Below are 19429 nucleotides of genomic sequence, written 5' to 3' on the forward strand. Positions count from 1 at the left end.
TTTCTTATCTATGCCACTGTTCTTACTTTTCCCATTTTTCTTCTGAATTGACAATCCCAGAGACTATTACATTTTCTTTTGTTCTAATCTTGAAGGATGTTTTTGAAGGAAAGGTATGGATTATATCAAACTTCATATGCTCTTCAGAGAGCATATTGACTCCTAAAATACATTTTTTAATTATTCATTGTCCCACAGAGTAATTTTCTAAAGTAATATCCTTTTTCTTTTCTCTTGCCTATGTATTTTGTTCTAGGTAGTTACCCAGTTTGAGACTTGAAGTTTTCATGAATTTCTTCAGGCTTCCTGTAGGTGGAAAAAAAAAAATGTTTATGAAGAGTGTTCTGGAACTGTTAAATAGTGGGAGACAGCATTACACTTATTTTGTAGGATCAAGACCTTATGAAGAACAGTGCAGGTGAAATTAATACCACAGATCTCACTCCATTTACCAGATTTATTTTTTTTAATATATATATATATTTATTTTTTTTTTTTTTGCCAGATAGCTTTCTGTAGGACAACCAAAGTAAGAAGATATTGAAAAAGTATTTCAAAAAAATTTAATAAATGAAGCAGCTCTTACTATCTTACTGACTCTCTAGGACACACAGGATGCAGCTTTACATCCTTTACATGGTGTTAAGTGACAGCCCCTGTGCAAACACCTGAAGGGTTATGAAATGAATACATCTTTGTCCATAGGGACATCTGAGCGCACTTCCATTCATCTCAGTTTATGCCAACAGGAGATCACTGTCCTGAACTTTCTTCTAGGTGGCAAGAACAGCAACCCTGCAAATGTAGCACAACTAACAAATCTTGGTGGAAAAAAAAAAGGGGGGGGGGGGGGGGAGGGGTTAGCAATTCTGTCACATATGGAAAATGTGACAAAATTGTGAGTTAGTCTTAGTCCTCAGCCTTGTTTGGTCAAGGCACAGACATACAGGAATCTGAGAAGGAAGTTTGCCCAGAGAAACACAGCTGTGCCAAACTTTCCACAGCAGCACTTTGAAGACATAAGAAGTGAAAGGAATGCTATACAAAGGATGACTTGAAAAGCAAGGTATTGCTTTTGAGAGAAATAGCTAAATGAGGACTTTTGACAACATTTATTTGAGAAGTATAATTTAACTGTACCTACTTGAACTGGAAAATTTCACATCTCTCAAATTCATTTGTCAGAATACTTGCTTGAAAAATTTCTTGTATCTGTACAAAGAAGAGAAATCTTGAACCAATACGGTAATGGAAAATACAGTGTTGCACAATGCATTCATGGTTTTAATACTGACTTTTTTCCTCCTTATATCTAGACTACAGAAGCAACCATTTTCTTTGATGCTTCACGGATTTTCACTGATAAAAAATATATATTGAGTTCTGAGTGAGCTTAGGACCTTAACTATCACATTTTGGAGAGAGTAAAAAAGCATCAACAGCAGGTTACATCAGGAAATTAATATAGCTATCACATACTCTTGGTTTAAGAGATAAATAGGTTCTTACCAACTGTTCAACATCAAAGGCAAGGATTTTGAAGTCAGCTGATGATCTATCATACAAAGAAGGAGTGAATGTTGTCCCAGAGACTATTTTAAATGTTCCCACATAGAGATGACTATTCCCACCTGTTTCAACTGGATAATTAAAAACAAAATTAAGTAATTTGAATTATATAGAAATAATAATCATCAATAGATTAATTTTTACCTGTTTTGCTTTGTATTGAGATATTTGCCTAGTACTGATTTTAAAAAACTTTGAGACAATTTTCAACTAAAGTACAGTATCTACAATTGTAAATAGATAGTGAAAGCTATTTGTCCTTGGTTCTCATTTTCTATTTCATACTAAATGCTGAACTTTCCGGCAGCACTGTGAACAGATAAAGGAGAATGGCATTACATTGAGGGTGACTGAGCACTGGAACAGGTTGCCCAGAGAGGCTGTAGAGTCTCCACCCTTGGAGATATTCAAAAGCATTTAGGACATGGGTCTAGGCAAGCAGTCATAGGTGGACCTACATGAGCACAGGACTTGGACCAGATAATATCCAGAGGTCCTTTCCAACATCAGCTACTCTGTGATTCTATGAACCTGTGTAGCATGTCAATCTATGTCTAGCACAAGGGACAAGGAAACACTGGAAGCATGATGGTTTGTGAATTTTTTTTTTTTTTGTGTGTGTGTTCTTGATTAAAAATATTAAAAACTACTGCTTCACATTTTCTGTATTAAAAGTAGTGTTGCTTTTATATAAATGTAGATTGTTTTTGATAATAACACTGGAAACACTTGTCTCACACTAGATAAATTATTTTTGACCTGAAATGTCCTACCACTACATAAATGAAATGCCAGGAGAATTTATACAAAACTAAATAATTGGTTCTTACTGCAAATTTGATCATGATTTTTAATATGCTATAGCATATGAGATATACATAAAAATATTCATTCTACATTAAAAATACATCCTCACTGTATAACATACTGGAAGTTTTTAGATTAAGACCTGAATAAGACATTAACATGTGGTTGACAGAAAACATCATTTTGCTTACCAGTTACACTACCAGTGGTATTTTTAGGTTGTTTTTAAAGCTATTAACACCCCAAACGAGTGTTAGTTAAACAAACAAACAAAAAAAACAAACCAACCAACAGATAACTGAAAAACAGCTTGTGATGGACAGCACAACCTAGTGACACCAATTTCCTAATATCAACCTGTAACAGTAGATTACTTTGAGCTTCTTTAAAGGCCACTTATCCTTTCATCAACTGCAAATCTATTTAAACAATTTTTTTTAAACAGTAAAAGTTTTTTTATTGTTACATGACATACATAATGTTTTAAGTGTTTTATTATTAGTTATATGTGATAAATCTCCTAGTAATGCATCTTCTAAAAGAAAGATACAGGGGAAGCTCCATGTCTTTCTTGTACTAGGGAGCCCAGAACTGGACACAGCATTCCAGGTGTGGCCTTCCAGTGCACAGTCAACATATACCTCAAAAAATCTTTAAATCAAATTTTCAGTTCCATCTCAAAATCTTGCTATGTAGATTTTTTAAATTTAGTTTACTTTGATCATAAGTAATGTGACTATCACATTGTGAGCACTGTCTAGATAGGAAGAAATACCTCCTATTTACTTTACACAAGGCTAGGAGCTGACTGTCTAATGCAGGATCTCTCTCACACCAATACATTTTAAAAGATGGAAAAAAAAAAAAAGAAAAAAAAAAATGAGTTGTAGAACAGTAGAACACCTTAAAATTCCCCAGAGACTCCAGTGGATTATGACTATCTTTAAGAGTCAAACATTACACATGGAGAAAAAAGCAGAAATTCACAAACAATTTGCAATATTATGTTCACTATTGGATAAATATGACTGAATAACCAAAGCCTTACAGTGTCAATTGCATTCCAAGAGCCTTTCCCAAAGTCTATGACATGAAAATTATTTTACTTCAGACATACTTCAAGTACTTATATTTTTGCTTATTTTGTTTACATCAATTTCCAGGGGAGGAAAGAAGGAAAGTGTAAAACAAACCAACTATCCAAAAGCATTAAAAGCATAGCATGAAATATGAAATATAATTACAATGACACTGTCTTCAAAGTCTGAACTTCTACTGATGAACTCCTGAACAGGTTAAAGGTTACTTACCTTGTTCTAACTCCTGGATTGTTAACCATGAAAGTACAATAAGCCCAACACAAACACAAACAAAAAGTGCAAGCAAAGAAGCAAACCAAATTTCATAGTAACTAAGAGGAACATATTTCTCATCAGATGACTTTTTCGGCTTCATTTCTGTCTTGAAAACCTGCTTCAACTAAGGTCTGACATAAGACACAAATAATGTGAAAAGGAGGGCAATAGTACACGAGAACATCTGTTTATTTATAGGAGACGCCTGTAGATTAATTACACCATAAAACTTCATTTACAGTTTTTTACAACATTGCTGAACAGTCATATTTACGCACAAGATATGCAAATGTGAAGAAATCTCTTCAGAAAGGAAGTGATAAAGTTTCTGTTCCAGATAAAAAATAAACATAACCACAAAAATACAAGAGTGGTTACCAGATTTTCACTATTTCACTTTTTTAAGGTGAAAAAGTGAAAATTAAAATAAAAGAATGTTGTTGGATTTACAGTCTCTACGTGTTTTTTTTTTGGTAATTCTTTGCACTTGCAGTTATGAGAAAAATAGCGAAAGCCATATCTTTTTTTTTTTTTTTTTTTTTTTTTTTTTTAATCTGCTTAAAAAGCTAACTTAAGTATTGATATTCAATATTTTTTCAGAAACTTTACTGGAGTCATACTGGTGAAATTTTAGATTAGGCTGTTAGGCTTCTGCCTCTACCTTTGCTGAGGTAGAAGCCTAACAGATTCACAATTTATTTGGTTTATATTGCATCCACATCTTCAGCTCCACAGGATTTATGGCCTTATTGGGCTGCTTTTATTTTCTTGTTTAATCATTCTCCAGTACAGGGTGAAAAGTCTGCTGACATAGAAAGGAGAGAATGTTGTGTTCAGATAATTCCTCTAATATCCAGTCTATCACAAACACACCTAATGCCTGACATTCTATTAATGACTAGCAATCTGTGAGAAAATGTTTTGGTTACCTACAGAGACTTGCCCTCCACTGTCAAAATGAAATGGAAATTGGCTTTCTTATGGCAGATGTTTTTAGATGTTTGTGTGATTTGTCCCTTTTGCTATGAATACTTTCATACCAGGAGGCAGAAGGACAAATCAACAGATCTGCAGTGGAAGCATAGAAGCAGAATAAGAGCCTATTTTTACAAAATAAACAGAATTTTAAATAGGAGCTCATATAGAAGCACAACTTTCCAGCAGTGTTGTACATCAAAAAAAAAATAAAAATAAAAAAAATAAATAAATGCACATTGCTTATCTTTAACTCTTCTAACTGCACATATTGAGGATGAGGAAAATATGTGACAGTGTCAAACTTTGTATGAAATGAAAAACATCTGATTTACTAAATAAGTAAAAATGTAGTTGTTTGTGTAACCCACTACTTAAAATTGCTTGATTTTGAATGTCATGATACACAACACTACTGTTGTTTGTTTTTTTTTTTTGTAAATGTCATGCAAAACATATTTGCAGCAGCAAAATGTAGCTTGGCAGATGAGTTGTGATTTAACAGAAGACTACACAGACTTTGTATACACTCTATTTTCACTGATTTCCAGAATAATCCAGTTTAGTGGACTTGTTCGATCTTCAGTTGTCTTGGATGGGTATTTTTTATCCTGATGTTCTCAGAAAAGATCCAAAAAATTTAGAAGTGCATACTGTATTAAAGACACAAGTAACTTTTCTTTAAATTGGTCTAGGGATGGTCAAAATACTATGTTGTAGGTCACAAAAATGTTCAACAAATGACTGACCTGATTCCCTGAAGCAATCAGGAAAACAGCAGTTTTGGAAAGACTTGCATTTTTTAGTCAAGTGAAAGCTGTGAAGGAGGAATGTCTTCTTTTTCCCTCTGAAGCCATACAGTTTGATCTAATACACAAATAAAGAGATTTCAGAGTCATGTAACAAGTACAACTTCCCAATGGCATAGGTGATATAGAGCTTCACTAGTTTAAGTCCAAGGTAGGAAGACAGAGAAGGCAGCTGAACACTGATCTCTCCTTTCAGTTCTTAAGCACTGACCAAAATGTTCTATGTTTATATTTGAACGACAACTGCTGAAAAATCTGGAGTTGAGTTTTGGCAGGTCTTCTCACATTGGAAGATTTATTGGCAGTGTGAAGATCTGCTCATGGAGTTGTCTGAGACTACCCAAGAACTTTCATATAAACAGCTGACAAGAAGTAAGAGTTTCACAGGGATGATCACTATAAAGACAGGATGTATACTGCACAAAATAATTCAGCAAAGGGCAACTGAATGAAATCAAATAACTGATACATTTACTTTACATGGAAGATCGTGCTAAGATTCTGGCAAAATAGATCGTGAGGTGTTTTAGATTACTATTTCATGAACTAATATCTATGCTGCTTTGTGCATTCGTAATTTAAATTCTGATTTCCAATAAGCATAGATCAAAATAAAAAAATAAAAATCCATATATTTCACTGAACCCTTGAAGAGCATTCAGAAACATGTATTAAAATTAACTGTTCAAAGAAATGATTTAAATGGATTGCTGGGAAACAATTTGTTTCCATCTGAATTAATCCATATCAGGAAAGTAATCAAAAATTAACTCCTGTCATAAGCAGTTGTAATTCTTGTGGTGAAAAAAAATAAAATCTTCTGCACAGAAGGCAAAGCTAGAATATATTACCTTTCCCCAAACCTGGAAGACTTTTTTTTACTTTTTTTTTTTTTTTTTTCTTTTCAAGAATCTTGTCAAGAATCTTCAACTTCCCCTTGTTTAAGCTGGTCCAGAAAGATTCTGCATGTCAGGATTGAATTTCCTTTCTGTATCAATCACCACTTTGCCTAACTTCACGTAGCTAAGTGCAACATTTATGTACTTTTCCAGAAGTTTCAATGTTGAATCAGAGAGTCCTATCTTAAGTCAGAATCAGAGGGATGCGTATCTCAATAGATTATAATAAAAAGTGGGGCAGATTAAGAGTATCCCGAAAGGAAATCTGTGATGAACCCAGTTTAATTCAGCAGAAGTGAATACAGAGCTAGCAGCAAGCACTGAAAGAGAAAGACTTTCATTTAACTTTAGAGATCTAATGGTGAGGGGAAGAATTTTCCCTCACTGAGGCAACTGTTCTTTCTTCATTGACTAAAGCAACATCATAGATAAAAGTTTTAACACAGACTCTAATTTTTAAGTAATTAAAACTAAGTGAGCTTCCCTTCTGCAAATAAGCTATATAGTCAATATTGAATTATTTAGTCGCTTTTGCATCCCTAAATAAATGTGTTTTCCTTATATGTCCCTTATTGTAAGGAGAAAAAGTAGTGGATCATGGGAACAATATCACAATAATAGCAATGAGAAACTAAAACACTACTGACAACTGAGTAATGGAAAGAACACACCAATGCAAAGTTCTCTGTGAGAACTAGGATAGGCTGAGGTAGGAACAGATATAGCACACAGGAAGGAATCAGACTCTTAACTTGACTGATAATGCTGATTGGCAAAATTAGTAGGTAAAGGACAAGGATCAAGAGGAAGCAACAACATTATTGCTCCTCTGATGTCATTAATGTAAAAGCTAGTATATTAATAATGGAAAAGTAGCTGAAAACAACAGTAAATTTGTCACAGTATAATAGTTCCTATGAATAAAACCAATTATAGCAACATTAATGTGCATTAATGTGCCAGATTTGTGGCTTGTAAGCCAATATGGAAATCTTGAAAGGAAAAGAAAAATGGCAGAGGAATGTTTTTCCTATTTCTTAGCTTTTATTCACAATAACAGAATAAATGCTGTCTCCTTTTTCTGTCCTAGGCACATGGCTTTTTTTTTTTTTTTTTTTTTTTTTTTTTTTCAGAAGGCATATGTTTCCCAGGAAGTTTTGGAATAAAGACATCATATCTGTTTTTATGTCAAAGGGCAACAAGACATGGAAAAGAAAAAGATCTGAAACAAAGGCTTAGATGTAGGTTAGTCTAACCCCTTTTCATACTATGTAAACCATATCAAGATATTTACATAAATATATGTTTTCAGTATTTAACTACCCTTAAAAATGCATCCTCCTTTTTTTTTTTTTTTTGTGCAGTTTCCAGAGATCTTTCCGAAGATTGTCAATGCTAGCTAGCAAAATGTTATTCTTCAAACATATTTAAAATTTTGTGACTCAAAGTAACAACATGAGAAATGGGAAATTTCATGTTAAAACAAAAATTTAAACATCGACACATGCATTTCATAGGTGTTTTTTCAGCTACTGAGAACTTAGTATTCCCTGTTCTGCAGATCAGCTAGCTGAAGATACTTAAAAGGCCATCAATTATGAAATACTGGAATAGCACTCATTTCTCCTAAATTCAAGTGCTTTTCAAGTTCCAGTCTCCAGATTATCTTCACAAGGCAAACACATTTAAAAATAATCTCTTCTCTTAAAACTGTGGATGCAAAAATTATCTCTATTTCTAACCTATATAATAAACACTACAAAAACTAAGGTCCATAACTTTCTCCAAAGGCTTATCCCAATTTGGGAAATATGTGCAAAATCCAATTTGATTTTATGAGACATTAGTACTCCTGTGTAGTTGTGTTATGGATACAACAGCACTTTTAGCTGACCAAGATTCTAGAAGGCACACCATAAAATATAAACCCTGAAGTATTTCTATTATTATGTTATGTTACCACCTCACAGGCATTACTGCTGGGTGACCACATTAGCCAGAGTAAAAGGAAACAAGATACACAGGTCAGAGGGAGAACACTTTATTTAAAAGATAAGATAGAAAAAAGGAAGAGGAGAAATCTGAAATCCCTGCAGATCACTCATCTAAATAGTGACCAAAATGAGGAGCAAGCTGAGACCAAAGCAGCCAAAGAAGAGCTGCTTTGAGAGAAATAAATATTTACCTAGTGCTCAATATGTCAAATGTAAGACTGCTCTCTCTAAATACAGTTATTACAAAGCAAGTTAACAGTGAGACTTTTTTTTTTTTATGTTAAAGATTCCCTGGCATGGCCTTTGAAAAACAGTCAGCCTTAGTCTTGGTCCTTTCTTTTTGAAATCTACAGTAAATCTTTCAGTAGAAGCTGAGCTGGACTGGTAGAAGAATTACATCAGTGCAGATTGCCTTGAAAAATCTCACTTCACACCTAGCTGTAAGACAATTACATGTTGGCTCAATGTATTTCTAATTGTTTTCAATGAAAGGTATGATAAGAAAATGATTGTGTGGCATCTTTCAAGAGCCCCAAATAAGATAACACAGATCAAAAGTTTGATCACTCTTATTTTTTTGTCCTCTACTTGACCCTTTTTGTTCTATACTTGACCCTTGAAATGACTACTGAGCAAAGATAATTTATATTCTTTTAAACACATGTTAAAATGCATCCAGGTTAGGCCTTTGTGGTAATGCATCTAGCTTCTTGCACCAAATTAACTTTTCACAGTAGACATTTGATGAGACAATGGAGAAATAGAATGTACAGTGGGTTTCTTATTTTTATTTTTTTTCATGATAATTATTTTAATAGAAGCTGACAGATAATACAGAAGGATGAGGAAAATGCTCATGGATTTCAAAAATGGAATCAACTTGTCATATAATTACTTTCTCAAAGGTTCATAAAATTGGACTGAACTATTTGAGCAGGAGTTCAAATTGTGGTCACTATGTTCATATTGTTCATCATTACCCATGGTAAATGCTACAAAAACAAAAATATTTCTCTCTTTTCGAAATGACATAAACACTCTTAACATGCTGAATAGGTAAAAAAGGTTTATAACTTGTGTTATTAAAACAATTGCGACTTCTTTATATTAATGTCCACCCAAAATGGGGAAAAACACACAGCATCAAATATGATGTACTAACTAGCACATGATGTACTAACAATGATATTTAAAATTATATAGCTTTTATTGATGACAGACTTTCAACCTCACTTTGTCTTCTTTAAAAGTAAGAATTACCACTGGAAAAAAAAAAAAAGATGAAAACTTGTCAACCAAGGCACAGAACTGCTCTGCATGATTTACATACAAATGTAAATCAACTCTGACAGACTTGATACTCTCTGGAGGGGAAAAAAAAAAATCAAAGAAAAGCAGTTGCTTTTTAGGTCATTTTGAAACATGGTAAAAGATAAAGCATTGGTAACGGGAGAGGAGAGGAGAGGAGAGGAGAGGAGAGGAGAGGAGAGGAGAGGAGAGGAGAGGAGAGGAGAGGAGAGGAGAGGAGAGGAGAGGAGAGGAGAGGAGAGGAGAGGAGAGGAGAGGAGAGGAGAGGAGAGGAGAGGAGAGGAGAGGAGAGGAGAGGAGAGGAGAGGAGAGGAGAGGAGAGGAGAGGAGAGGAGAGGAGAGGAGAGGAGAGGAGAGGAGAGGAGAGGAGAGGAGAGGAGAGGAGAGGAGAGGAGAGGAGAGGAGAGGAGAGGAGAGGAGAGGAGAGGAGAGGAGAGGAGAGGAGAGGAGAGGAGAGGAGAGGAGAGGAGAGGAGAGGAGAGGAGAGGAGAGGAGAGGAGAGGAGAGGAGAGGAGAGGAGAGGAGAGGAGAGGAGAGGAGAGGAGAGGAGAGGAGAGGAGAGGAGAGGAGAGGAGAGGAGAGGAGAGGAGAGGAGAGGAGAGGAGAGGAGAGGAGAGGAGAGGAGAGGAGAGGAGAGGAGAGGAGAGGAGAGGAGAGGAGAGGAGAGGAGAGGAGAGGAGAGGAGAGGAGAGGAGAGGAGAGGAGAGGAGAGGAGAGGAGAGGAGAGGAGAGGAGAGGAGAGGAGAGGAGAGGAGAGGAGAGGAGAGGAGAGGAGAGGAGAGGAGAGGAGAGGAGAGGAGAGGAGAGGAGAGGAGAGGAGAGGAGAGGAGAGGAGAGGAGAGGAGAGGAGAGGAGAGGAGAGGAGAGGAGAGGAGAGGAGAGGAGAGGAGAGGAGAGGAGAGGAGAGGAGAGGAGAGGAGAGGAGAGGAGAGGAGAGGAGAGGAGAGGAGAGGAGAGGAGAGGAGAGGAGAGGAGAGGAGAGGAGAGGAGAGGAGAGGAGAGGAGAGGAGAGGAGAGGAGAGGAGAGGAGAGGAGAGGAGAGGAGAGGAGAGGAGAGGAGAGGAGAGGAGAGGAGAGGAGAGGAGAGGAGAGGAGAGGAGAGGAGAGGAGAGGAGAGGAGAGGAGAGGAGAGGAGAGGAGAGGAGAGGAGAGGAGAGGAGAGGAGAGGAGAGGAGAGGAGAGGAGAGGAGAGGAGAGGAGAGGAGAGGAGAGGAGAGGAGAGGAGAGGAGAGGAGAGGAGAGGAGAGGAACTGACCAAACGGCAACGCAGCCAAAAATAGGTCTTTTAAAATTCCCTGTATTTCAGATCTCATACAATTTTCTCATGGGAAATGAGAAAAAGGCAATGAGAATTGGATGCTTCAGCTTCAGCATAATTCCACAAGGCAAAATTCTAAAGTTTACAAATAAACCAGCATTCTAGTTTGTATTTATCTATCTTACATTGCAAAAAGTACAAGTATAAAAGTTTCAGCATTTCCAGCTAGAAATGAAATGAAACATTTCATTTGTTTCAATAATAGCGTCTAAATGCTATAGTCAGTATACTATGAGAACCCTGATTTTTTTTTCTCATATTTGTAGAAGCAGCTAATTTTGAATCTATTTTCTCCTAAAAATCTCTCTTAATAGCTAGCTTATTAGTCTTGCAATTGGATTAGAGATCTCTGCTCTTTTCCATTTACACGTATAAGTGATAAATAATTACAGAAAGCAAACCAAACTGGCAATTCTGTTGATAAAAAAGAATGCCATTCCATCTTTCATACTTCTGTCAATTCTTTAAACTATGAATGGAAAATGGAATTATTTTCAGTCAAAAATAACCATCTTTAAGTTGAAATACATACTTCCTAAGGCATTATTTTCGGGGTACAATTATAATTTAAGGTTTTCCTATTACTAACTGAAAAAAAAAAATCCATGTAAATTTAGTTATTAGAATTATTCTTTAGGGAACAAAAAGACTTCAGTACAGTCTGATAGAAGCAAGCCTCCAAGACTGCTCTGGAGGAACAAGTATCCTAATTTTCAGACATTTAAGGTGGCAGGGCAGTTTAGATGTAACATCCAAAATCTGTTTATTTAGAAAAGTCCTACATTTTTCTAATAAAAATATTAAGCCTGAGTTTCTATTTTTTTCCAGAAGCAAAAGGAATAACCATGATAGATGATGACTCCTCCTAAAAGAACAGGTATGAAAAACATATCATGTTAATGTACTTTTTTCCTTATTTCTTAAATAAATTGTTTGCCTGCACTGTAGGAAACATTTGAGTTTCTTCAACAGGCTTACAATTTCATTTTGATGCATTAATGTCTTGCTTATACCAGCAATATCAATATTTGGTCTTACATCTTTCTGAATATTTTTGAGATCAAGTTTACCCAAGAGGAAAAGGAGACCATAAATTAGAAAGTCAAATTATCACCTACATTTTTGTAGTGTTTTCAAAAAAAAGAGTATATAGAGGCTGAAAACAGCATAATCTTCCAGAACAATGATCTTCATTACAGTCACATGTGATTTCATGAATAGTAAAATATAAAGGGCAATTTTTCAGGGTGAACCAGTCTATCGAAATGCCTAATAATAATACGACTACCCAAGTAATAATATGTGTACAACCTGTAAAAATTTATGAAATAAAAGGGTAATGGCTTTATAAATAGCATTTATATTTCACATAAAACTACAATTTAAGTTGGTTTGGCAATTATGTGAAACAAAATAATTAGAAACATCTTAATTTCAAAATTATTTCTGAACTATTTTCTAAGACAGCATGAAAAAAATGACAGTTATGAAACAGCAAAGGTGGGATAGTTAGTAGCACTCAAACTGCCCCGGGGAAAGTCAGCAGAATACACCTGCTTGTTCAAAAGTCACCGAGAGAAAGACAGACCATTTGTTAAATAAAACTAATAAAGCTGATTTTTCATCTGATTTCAAATAAATAACATCCTCTGAAAGGTTCAGTTTTGCAGTAAAAAATAAAATAAAAAAAAAATTACAGATAATAAGAAAACATTCTGCCAAAGCAAAATTCAGGTTTATCAACATCAAAATTATAGGAACATTTAGAAAGACATGGCAGAAACCTGTAAGAAACAGAAAATCCATGTGAAAACCCTTTAAACTAAGATAAAAAAAAAAAAAAAAAAAAAAAAAAAAAAAAAAAAGCCCAAACCAGAAATATCAGAAAAGTTTAAAAAAAAAAAAAAAAAAAAGATTAAAAAATAAGAAAAAACAACAACAACAACATCAAGAAGCATAGACATAGGTCTGGCATGATGTGCAAAGAATGTTTTCTCTCAAGTACCAGTAATTCAGGTACTAAATATTAATGTTTTTCTTTCTTAAAGGAACATACTGGTTTCTCTTTTCTACAGTAATGTGAAATTTTGTCTGTAACAGTGATTAAATAATCTTGGTAAACATGATTGTTAAAAGAAACATTCTGCTGAAAGTAACTATGAGTGAAAAGTCATGTAATGATAGATAAATTCAAGGACATAAACATATGATTTTTGTTTGAAAGAGAAATATTATTTTTTTAAATGGGAATTTAAGCAATTAGGTTCAATATTTTTTTTTAACATCCATATTTCTGGATGAACAAAATGTATGCCGTTTGAACTCAGCTTTGCACAGCATTATATTGAAGAATACTTTGGAAATATGTGCTGATTTTCTGTGAGGGTGCCAACAAGCATTTAGATAAAAGGATATGATGGGCATACTTTGATTTTCAAAATTTTTTGACAAGATTCCATGTGGAAAATTATTAAAGAAACTTTGCCACAATAGAGAGTTGCCACAAAACAGAAAGTTGCCAGAGAACTAATGGATTGGTCCCTTAATGGGATCTCAAAAAGTCAGTTTACGTATAGAAAGCAAAGAAGAGAGCATAATTATCACTTTTAAGAGTAGAAAAGAGCCTTTTAAGGACCGGCGCTGGAACTGTTTTTACCCAGCTTCTTCAACAATGACCCAAAGAAGGGAGAAATCAATGAAATCTCCAAATTTACTGCTGAGGTTACGATTTAGGTAGTTGTTAGACACACTAATGACAAGGAGCTCTAGAAGGATCTCTCAATTCTGAGTTAATGGGTAAAAGAGGTTCTAAGCTTGGGGGCAGCCAGGCTTCTGTATGCTTCCTAAGTTTTATCTCCCATTGAGACAGCATACTATTGAGATTATTTTGATATATTGACCATTGGCCTTACAAAGTTGTGCATGCCCTGTGCCGTTTAAAAGCCTACTTTATATACATATATTATTTTGCTTTATTTTTTTTCAATACAAGTCCAGTAATGATCCCAAGCTTATGGGTTTACTAAGTCTTCAACTGAACTTGGATCATCCTGACTTGGTAAAGAGTGAGAAACATATTCTCCTCTAAACTTTTGTATGGAAAGCTTGGTACAACTACTAAACGTGTCGGAGAACATTTGCCAAGAATGCTTGGGCATGGTTCCAGTGATCTAGTCCCTTATTGATGATCTATAGATGATCCAATGATCTAGTCCTGGCAGTGAAAAATAGGTCATGATTTCCTTTTCTGAACATGACTTTCTTGAAATGAATACCATCTCTGCAGTATAGTTGGATACGAAAAAATACATTCACACCCAGTGCCTCATCTTGACGCACATAGATACCATGCTCTTCTGTTGACACTCCCAAACACTTTATTTCCAAACAGCAGCAGGGAAAAACAAAGGTTCAAGGGTATTTTCTCAGTAAGCTTACAGCCATTTACAGTACTAGATGTTGACTCACCATGGTCAGCAACCAAGCACCAGCACAGCCACTCACACACTGGCCCCATGGGATGTAGGATAAAATAAGAACAAAAGCAAGAAAACTCCTGGGTTGAAACAAAGACAATTTAATAGGTGAAGGAAAGAGTATAAAAACAAACAAATGATGCAAAGTCATTCATTTACCACCTTCCACAGGCAGACCAATACTCAATCATTCTCCAAGCAATGGCTACCTTGGAAAGATCAAGCACCTAGTTTTCATTGCCAAGCATGATGCTGTATAACATGGAATATCCTCCCTCTGGCCAATTCATGTCTGCTGTCCTGGTTGTGTCCTTGTCTAACTTTCTTGACCATGCCCGGTCATTGGGGGGTTAGGGTGGAGGGGGAAACAAACAAACAAACAAATTGATACTGTGCAAGCAGTGATCAGCAAGAGCCAAAATATCAGTGAATTAATACCACTGCATTATCCACAAATAGAAAACACAGCTTTCTTCATAGCAGTTTGTATGGTGCTATCTCCACACCAGTCAGACTAGTAAAATAGAAAGAACAAGCATTAATCTAACAAGCATAAATCTAATGATGTAATATACTGAGTAAATAAATAACAATGAAGTAGATATGAAGCACTGGTGACAGGTAGTGACATTGCAAAGAAGAGGAAAGATTTTGTTTGTTTTTAAAAGTATTACTTTAACAACCAGGGTAGTAGGTAATTTTATACTCCTACGACATAAAATCTTAGCTAACAGCTCAGTTATGAAAAGGTTCAAGATGACACAAACCCCTTCATTAACAGATCCCAAAGTCATGTAATGCCAGATATTTCTTTTATTGTCTTAAGCAATAAATCTGTCCAAAATATAAATATAAATCTGTGCATGGAATCATATAATTTTATAGGCTATAAATTATTAGCTACTAGCAGCTAGGCTATTTATTCTGACCTTTTTACCTGTGAAGAGCTCCAATTCACCTTTTCCAGATATCTCTAGTATTTCCTGGTCATCTTGCTTCCAGTTAACCCAACTTAATGTGGTCGACACATTGTTGCGTACTTAATGTTGCAGTGCTTTATATGTGCTGAACTACTCTTGATTCACTTATTTATTCTTTCATTTTGTATAAGATTATTTGTACAAGATGCAGGAGTTTTCATAAGATAAGCGAGAATATGAAATAACGTTAGTATTTGAAGAATATAGTTGTCCATCTTTTGGAAATAATTGCATCATAGAATTTTCTACATTCTCCTACACTACAGTCTGCAAGGCCTGCAGGTAAAAGTTGTGACCCAGATCCATATCATGGTTAATATACATTTTGTTATTACCAGAGCTTTAAATCTGATTTAGTCTCAAAAATTAAGATTTTTTTTTTTAAATAAAGTTTTATATTTTTTTCCTGAGTAGGTTCTGAATCACCTCCATCATGTGCATCAAAAGGTAATACAGAGGAAACAAACAAACGTTATCAAATATCAAACGTTATCAAATAATATCAAAACAAATGTTTTCTTCTTAATATTGTCAGAGTTGACAAAGATGTACCATGAAAGTTTATGACAGTGGTACTTAAATTATTTCAGCTTCCAAAAAAATCTGAATCTTTTAAAATGTAATTTTTAGAAACATAAAAATATTTGTTTCTGAAGTATTTTCCCTATGTTCCTTTCCCATTTTATTTGCCTCTCAAGCATTCTCCTTTTTTCTTTTTGTATTCTACCACAGTGAAGAGTGGACATGATGCGGGGAAAAGAAAATCAAATAACCTCATTTAACCTTTCTTAAATCTAAATTTGTGTAATTTTGCTTTCACATTTTACAAAGAATAACATCATATTCTTATTTCCATTATATATCTCACTGTTAATGAGTTAATTAAACAATCACTTTATTTACTATTTGAAGCAGTCTTTTTGCAAATTAAGAATGTGTTCATTTCCTATTCTCTAAAATAATACAGATCTATAGTCTACATGAAGCTTTCTGTAACTATTTATGGAGATGTATGTTTAACATTTCTGAAATTAATTTTGCTAGTATAGGTTATAGAACACATACACTCTTTGCTGTGTTAAAAACTGGCTGGAGAGCCAGGCTCAGAGAGTAGTGGTGAACGGAGTTAAATCCAGCTGGCAATTGGTCGTGAGTAGAGTTCCCCAGGGGTCAGTAGTAGAGTTCCCCAGGCCCATCCTATTTAATATTTTAATTGATAATTTGGATAAGGGAATTGAGTGCACCCCTGGTAAGTTTGCAGATGACACCAAGTTGGGGGGAAGTGTTGATCTGCCAGAGGGTAGGAAGGCCCTTCAGAGGGACCTGGACAAGATAGGTCAATGGGCAGAGACCAATGGGATGAGATTCAACATGGCTAAGTGCCGGGTCCTGCACTTTGGTCACCACAACCCTATGCAGCGCTATAGACTGGTGGGAGAGTGGCTTGAAAGCTGTGTAATGAAAAGGATCTGGGTGTGTTGGTCAATTCTCACCTGAATATGAGCTGGCAACTGCTAAGAAGGGGCATGAACTCTACTTAATCCTCTTGCCAATAAATGTAGGATTATATATACAAAAACAGAAAAAAAGGTCTTTATCCTAGCACTTTCCCCCCTCCTCCCCCATTGTTATATGGAATAAAGTAACTCAACCATTTTTTTTTTAATAAATAGAATGTATTGCCCAATTCACATCATGTACCAGATGTACTTCACATGTTAAAAAAATATTCACACATTTGATCATAATATCCAAAAAAAAGATTTTGTATTTTGCACAAATTTTATTTTGTACCAATTGGCAGACTGCTACTAAGAAAAGTAAAAAATTGTACGTGTAACTTATCATGTTATGCAATTGCCAAACATTATGTTACCTCTGAGTAAGATCAGAGGTTACTGAACTTCTGTTCAGCAAAGAAATGCAGGTTTGTTAGGTCTTGCAGATCTAAACCACACAGCTCTTGGTAGTAACTGCTCTGTAATTGTTTGCTTTTAACTGCAATTTCCATGTTATCAAAGACTGTTATGAGACTGAGTAAGGGGTTACGGGCTGTCTCTTCACATATGTTAAATCAGAAGACAGTTTTCAAACCCTGAAGACAAACTGACTAAACAGAAGGCCATATACTCCTGGTGGCATTCAGGAAAATTGAGTGAAGAACAGACTGAAAAAATATAATATTAACCCTAACCTTGTGAATATCTCATTGTAACAGAGAGAAGCCAAATATTCCTCTTTGTCTTGTCTAGATGTGTCAGAATAGGAATCTGAGGAACTAAGTGTGGTCTTAACATTTTTAATGCTTCATGTTCATTTTTCATGAAGTGCCTCATGTGCCTCACTTACGTGCCTCAAGCTAGTAAATTCAAAATATATTACCTGAGAAGTCATAGGTTAAATATTGATTCCACCAACGTTGCAATATATATATATATAAAGATCAAAAATCATCACTCAACAGAACCCCCACCCCGCAAAATAAATAAAATCCTGAAACAAAATGCTCTAACAGGAACAGAAGGGATTAATTAGAAGTCTTTCACACAGGTCAGTATGTGTTACTGAGAGAGCAGCACAGGTGAAGATAGCTTTGGGTAGCAGAGTATTTGCAACTAAAAGCATTCTCACATTAGCACAGCTGGTGATAACCAAAAATCATTTTCATTGTGTTCTGCTAGCACTGTGGTACAGCAGCAATAGTGGGAACCCAGGCATAGTACAGTTAGAGCCTAATAGTTAATGGCATTATTATAGCTGCAGTTCCTTTGCTTGGGAACTTCTGTTGTGCAGTTTTAATCAGATCATTTCAGCTTATTTAGTGGTCTGGAGAGAACTGACTGGACTTTTTTTTTTTCTTCTTCTTTAAGTTTGTGTTTTTGTACAAGGCATAAATTACTTGTTTTTCTCCATTCTCCTTTATGGATCTCAAATCAGACAGGAATTTCATTAAGTCAGTGCCTATCTATCATTATGAACAGAGTAAATATATAATGGGAAGACCACAGTTTTGGCAATCCTTAAGGATTGTTTTGTTTAACTAACCCCATGACTCTCTTTTTAGTTACCTTGATTCATTCACCTCTTCCCCCAGGATATAAACAGCTTCTATCAGCTATGAAAAGAAAAATTATTTATTAAGATAGATTTAAATGAGTCTAGGTAATTATTTTTTTTCCCGTGCCCACAGAACCTTTTGGTATAAATCCTTAATTTGAAATATTAATGTATTCTTAGACTTGAACTTAGAAGGTATAAAAATCTGAGGTCACTTTTAGGCCACAAACCACAACTGGGAAAACCATTATTCAACAAGCACAGAATGAAAGACTACCAGAATTTTTCAGTTGAGTCTGTACCAGAGCAAGAAGAGAAAGGCAGCTACAGTTCCATTAGTTTTACTGAGAATTCCCACACTGTCTACACTGTAAGATAGGATTCACTGTTGTGAATCAACAACTACAGTTGTACTGTTAACAATTGTACTGTTGCATGGCAAAACGCTTCACTAAGGTTGTGTGGGAATAGTTTTTATATTTGGACATATACATGTATCCATAATACACATACAGATGAATAAATCATTAAAGTTGTATATATTTTTTTAACAAATCAAATAAAAACATACATTCGAAGCATTCTTTAAAAGTCCCTTCAAACATATTTCTTACAAGCCAGTACCTACTCACAACCCAATGTAGTTTTCACTGAAACTATTTATTACAGCTGAAGATATACTTTCTTTTTTTAAACGTATACATGGCATTTCTAATGAATTGAGAACAACACTTATCTGCCTATGATAGTGCACATTCAACCTTCAGTATCTTTTTTCAGCAAAGACTTCAACAATTAATCACATTTGCTGTGAGCAGAGAACTGTGTGCCCACAGCAATGATACTATATGGTTCCATAGATCTGATTGCTGAAGCAGAGTC

The 19429-nt window shown here is 35.1% G+C and overlaps 1 protein-coding gene and 1 long non-coding RNA gene across 6 annotated transcripts in view; both read right to left on the reverse strand.

Annotated features, from left to right (window-relative positions):
* TMPRSS15 (transmembrane serine protease 15) overlaps nt 1–3878 on the reverse strand; it is a 56279-nt gene extending 52401 nt beyond the window's left edge. For all 5 annotated transcript variants that reach the window (XM_084532831.1, XM_084532830.1, XM_084532828.1 and 2 more), the window contains exons 1-4: nt 3687–3878; nt 1510–1640; nt 1145–1212; nt 265–306 (exon numbers count right to left, since the gene is read on the reverse strand). In XM_084532831.1, coding sequence (XP_084388957.1) covers nt 265–306; nt 1145–1212; nt 1510–1640; nt 3687–3831 — 386 coding nt within the window. In that variant the 5' untranslated portion in view covers nt 3832–3878. The remainder of the gene's footprint in view (nt 1–264; nt 307–1144; nt 1213–1509; nt 1641–3686) is intronic.
* A 424-nt stretch (nt 3879–4302) lies between these two features.
* On the reverse strand, nt 4303–14578 carry LOC311429843. Its single transcript, XR_014688404.1, has 3 exons — nt 14503–14578; nt 5456–5573; nt 4303–4533 (listed from the first exon to the last, which is right to left on the reverse strand). It is a non-coding gene; the product is annotated as an uncharacterized lncRNA (long non-coding RNA).
* Nucleotides 14579–19429: the final 4851 nt, after the last annotated feature.

The sequence above is a fragment of the Aythya ferina genome (genome assembly GCF_964211825.1).
Source record: "Aythya ferina genome assembly, chromosome: 1".
Taxonomy (NCBI): Eukaryota; Metazoa; Chordata; class Aves; order Anseriformes; family Anatidae; genus Aythya; species Aythya ferina.